At 38.0% G+C, this 3,890-nt stretch overlaps 1 protein-coding gene across 1 annotated transcript in view; it reads left to right on the forward strand.

Annotated features, from left to right (window-relative positions):
- The window catches only part of CCDC3 (coiled-coil domain containing 3), a 32,660-nt gene that overhangs the window by 4,442 nt on the left and 24,328 nt on the right, over window positions 1–3,890 (forward strand). The window contains exon 2 of the mRNA XM_072401769.1: window positions 2,049–2,214. Coding sequence (XP_072257870.1) covers window positions 2,049–2,214 — 166 coding nt within the window. The remainder of the gene's footprint in view (window positions 1–2,048; window positions 2,215–3,890) is intronic.

The raw sequence follows: 3,890 nt of genomic DNA on the forward strand, positions 1-3,890 counted from the left end.
GCTTATCTTCATTAAGTTTTAAGGTACCTATACATGAAACATATGACAATGTTTGGAAATGTACTTAATGTGAGGCCTAATATGAAGATTAACCCCCTACATACATGATGACAACAGTTTTTTGACTGATCAGCATTGGATCAGTACAAGGTATCCAATGCTCAGGGTGGACAGTCTAGTTTCTGATTGTATGAATCCATCAGTATACATGGTGTGAGGGATTAACATCAAACACACTCCTTGCATAGAGGTATCCCCAATTCCAGTTCATATTTTAGGACACTCCAAACTCAAATGCTTTCCAAAGCCTTCTTGCTTTTGTTTCAATTTTTTTTTTTTCAGCATAAAAAAACATCAAAAAACAGTACAGACATATAAAGAAAGTATACATATATTTTAACAACAAGGAAAAAAGTTAGAAAGGGAAGTAGTCTTCACTACTTAAAGCCAAAAATCAGGAGTTGAAGTAGTCCGTCCTTAGATTCCAAATAAGTTCAAAAACATTAGGAGTGTCTTTGACAATGTAGGTAAGTCTGCCATCAACCAAAAAAACCTTCCTTCTTACAGGACTCACACAATCTTTCTGCTGGAGCCACCTGGCTCTACTTTCACACCGGTGTGATCTGCAGGCTTCCTTTTATCATAAGCCAGGTGCTTACTAGCCAACTTCAATTGCTAGCTTGGAAGAGGGATGTAGTATCTGACCCACCCATCCCTTCCAAGGCACTCCAGGCCTGGACCCCAAATAGCTACAATTCTGCAGTACCGTAATAACTCACAGCGTTATACATGCCCTTTATCACTCTTTCCAGGTGAAATTGAGGAAAACATCTTTAAATCACCTTCAAACACAGCCATACACTTCACACTATGCTACAGAGGTAACTACCTAGTTAATTTTCTTGCCTCCTTTCCACTATCTATGTTCAGGAAGTAATACAGATATCCCCTAAGTAATGGTTTCAATGTATGATCACTCTCATAAACTGACTCTGGGGTAGACTGTTCAGTGCATTAACTGTCCAGGCTCAGCTTCCTACTAAGTAGTGCGGAACAATGTAGTGTTTGTTGACTCTCTTATCATAATGCAAGACTATCAGAAACTCCTAGCTGTCAATAATGATATGAACCACCCAAAAGCCAATGGTTGCCAGAGACAGTGTCCTCTTTGCTCCCAAGCTTTTAGTCTTTTGATAGAGCCTAGGAGCAGCAGGCTGATGTCCTAAAATGTAAATCATCCAGTGAGATATCAGATTTTAGCAGTTTAGTGTTCACAATGTGTTGTCAGCTGTTTTTTTACATCAGCTTATAAAAGCTCTATTATGTACTGATAGGTAGTAGAGTGCTCTAGTATTTCTCCTTAAAAAACAATTATTTTACATTTAATACACATAATACCACAGAAACCAAGCAGATATTTGTTGGGCTGGACACTGTGCATCCCTGAGTTTTAGCTTGGAAGCCAGGAACATGCATGGCATAACCATTTTCTATAGTCTACCAGTTCCAGCCATGTAGATTGACAGCATCTTCAAATACAGAAGTTAAAAACTGCTGTTGGTTATTTAGGTTAACAAGAATGTGGTCACTTCTGTTGAGTGCTTTTACATATACTTGATGCAGGTTAGTGGCACACTGTGTCAATAAACCAGCATAATGACCAGGCAGTTGACATTTTCAGAAGGAAAGTTTACCAACCACATCCACTGTATTTTTCCTGGGTTTTATTTTCAGCCATCAACATATTTTGAATTAAAACTGAATTTTTCAAAGGACTCTAAGGAGAACAGATTGGTACTAAAGATGGTGAAGGCTCTGAAATCCCAACAAATAAAAATTATTACCAACAAAAAGCAGTTTTGCTTTATTTTTTCTAATATACAGTATTTATTTCTATTCAAAAAAATTATATTACTCGACAAATAAAAATTGGTTCCATTTCGTACTGTAACCAAATCATTATTCCTTAATGTTTATATTCTAATTTTACTTGCAATAAAATTATGCTGTAGTATATATAACCTTTTTAATGTTTTACTTAATTGTAGAATGGATGAGAATTACAGCCTGCTTCCACATGGAGTGAATTTCCAGGATGCAATTTTTGCAGATACTCAAGACAACTGGAGGTTGTTTTCCAGTCTTTTCCAGTACTCTAATTGTTCTCAAGGACAACAAGTCATGTATGAAACGGAAAGCCAAGAGGACAGTAGGGTAAGCTTTTAATTGATTTCACCAATCAATGAACACAACCATCTCTCTTGATAATTGCAAAATATACTACATTATTATGACCTATCTGAGTAAACTTTATTGAACTGTAAATACATCATTAGATCATGTCCAGTGTTGTTAAAATATGTTGTGTTTCTTTCTAAAATGCAATAAGGGAATTGCTAGAAGAAAAAAAAAAAAAAAAGCTTTCTTAAAAGTATTTTTTTTCCCCTTTTAACCCTGCCTCTCAAACTTTTTCCTAATCTTTATCACTAGCATTTATTCTTACTTCCTCCACTTTGCCCTCTAGTCTGATCTGTCATCTATTCTGAAATATTACACTGTACAAATCACTTCTATGGAGGGTGGTATGTAGGAGTTCCAGTGGGTTCTTGCTTGTGTTTATTAAATCTATTATTTTTCATCTCCTGTCTGTAAGTTCCCAGTTTTTGATCCTTTATGTCCTTTCCCATTTAGCTGCCATTTTTTTTTGTTATTGCAACTGCGTTTATGTGTTTATGTTGGTAAGAACAATTTGGGAATAGTTGCAAAGTTCTACCTTTTTAAAGCATTTTAAGAGAATAGGTAAAATACAGCAGAAAATTTACAAATACAAAAGTAAGGCTGCGCAAACATCACTGTCGCCCAAGATGAACAGTTGTGCTCAAATCTGGCTTGCGTACAGCGGTCCCCCGGTATCGTTTGTCAATCCATCTTGGCAGAGGGATGAACAACCAATTGGGAATGACCACTGTTCACTCCTATAGAGGCGAGCACATCAGGGTTCCAGTTGCTTGTCCTCCCCCTTCCCTTTCTGAAGAACAGTGCTGTATGTACAGCGCTCATTTGTTCATCTGTCACTGGAAATGACCACAAAGTATCATTGCCAGCCACAGTAATCTTACATATGCACAAACTTAAAGTAGAACTGTCAGTGTTTGTTGTCAAATACAATAAATGAGGAAGAAATTATATATGTAAAATCAAACTGGATACATATATATAAATACACTTAGTATTTTATAGCTACATGAACCATAGCCCAAACAACCTGTCATCTAGAAATGTTACCCACAAAACCACAGTTTTAAAGCGCAAACTGCTTCTGTGTAGCTAGGAAAGGCAAACTACACCATGGGCAACCAGATTTGACCTTACAATTTATAGAATCTACTAAGGGAGTATTGTGATTTATCAGAAAAAAGGAATTCCATATAATGAAAGCTATAATATTTCATGTGATAAATATACCAGATCATGGCAATCAACTTGTTACCACTCCGCCCGCACATTATCTGTCCATTAGCCTGCAGCATCCTCAGCCTTCCTTTAGCTGCGCAAAGATGTACCTTTTCTAGCATCCTCTGCACTTAATCTGTGCAGCAGCCAATGAACAGAGTAGTTACTGGTTCCAGCCTTGTCCTGCTATTGGCTGCTAGCCTTATTGATACTTCCCTGATTCCAGGCACTAATTGCTGGATCCTCAGCCTTGCTACCTGAGAGTTGCTTAGTCACACTCTGTCATCCGTGCCCTTTTGGATTCCTGACCCGTGCTTGTACCTGGATTATGTTTGTCTGCCGCCTGCCCTGACCTGTGCTTGTACCTGGACTACGCTTGTCTGCCACCTGCCCTGACCTGTGCTTGTACCTGGACTACGCTTGTCTGCCACCTGCCC

Source organism: Pyxicephalus adspersus, chromosome 2 (genome assembly GCF_032062135.1).
Source record: "Pyxicephalus adspersus chromosome 2, UCB_Pads_2.0, whole genome shotgun sequence".
Taxonomy (NCBI): Eukaryota; Metazoa; Chordata; class Amphibia; order Anura; family Pyxicephalidae; genus Pyxicephalus; species Pyxicephalus adspersus.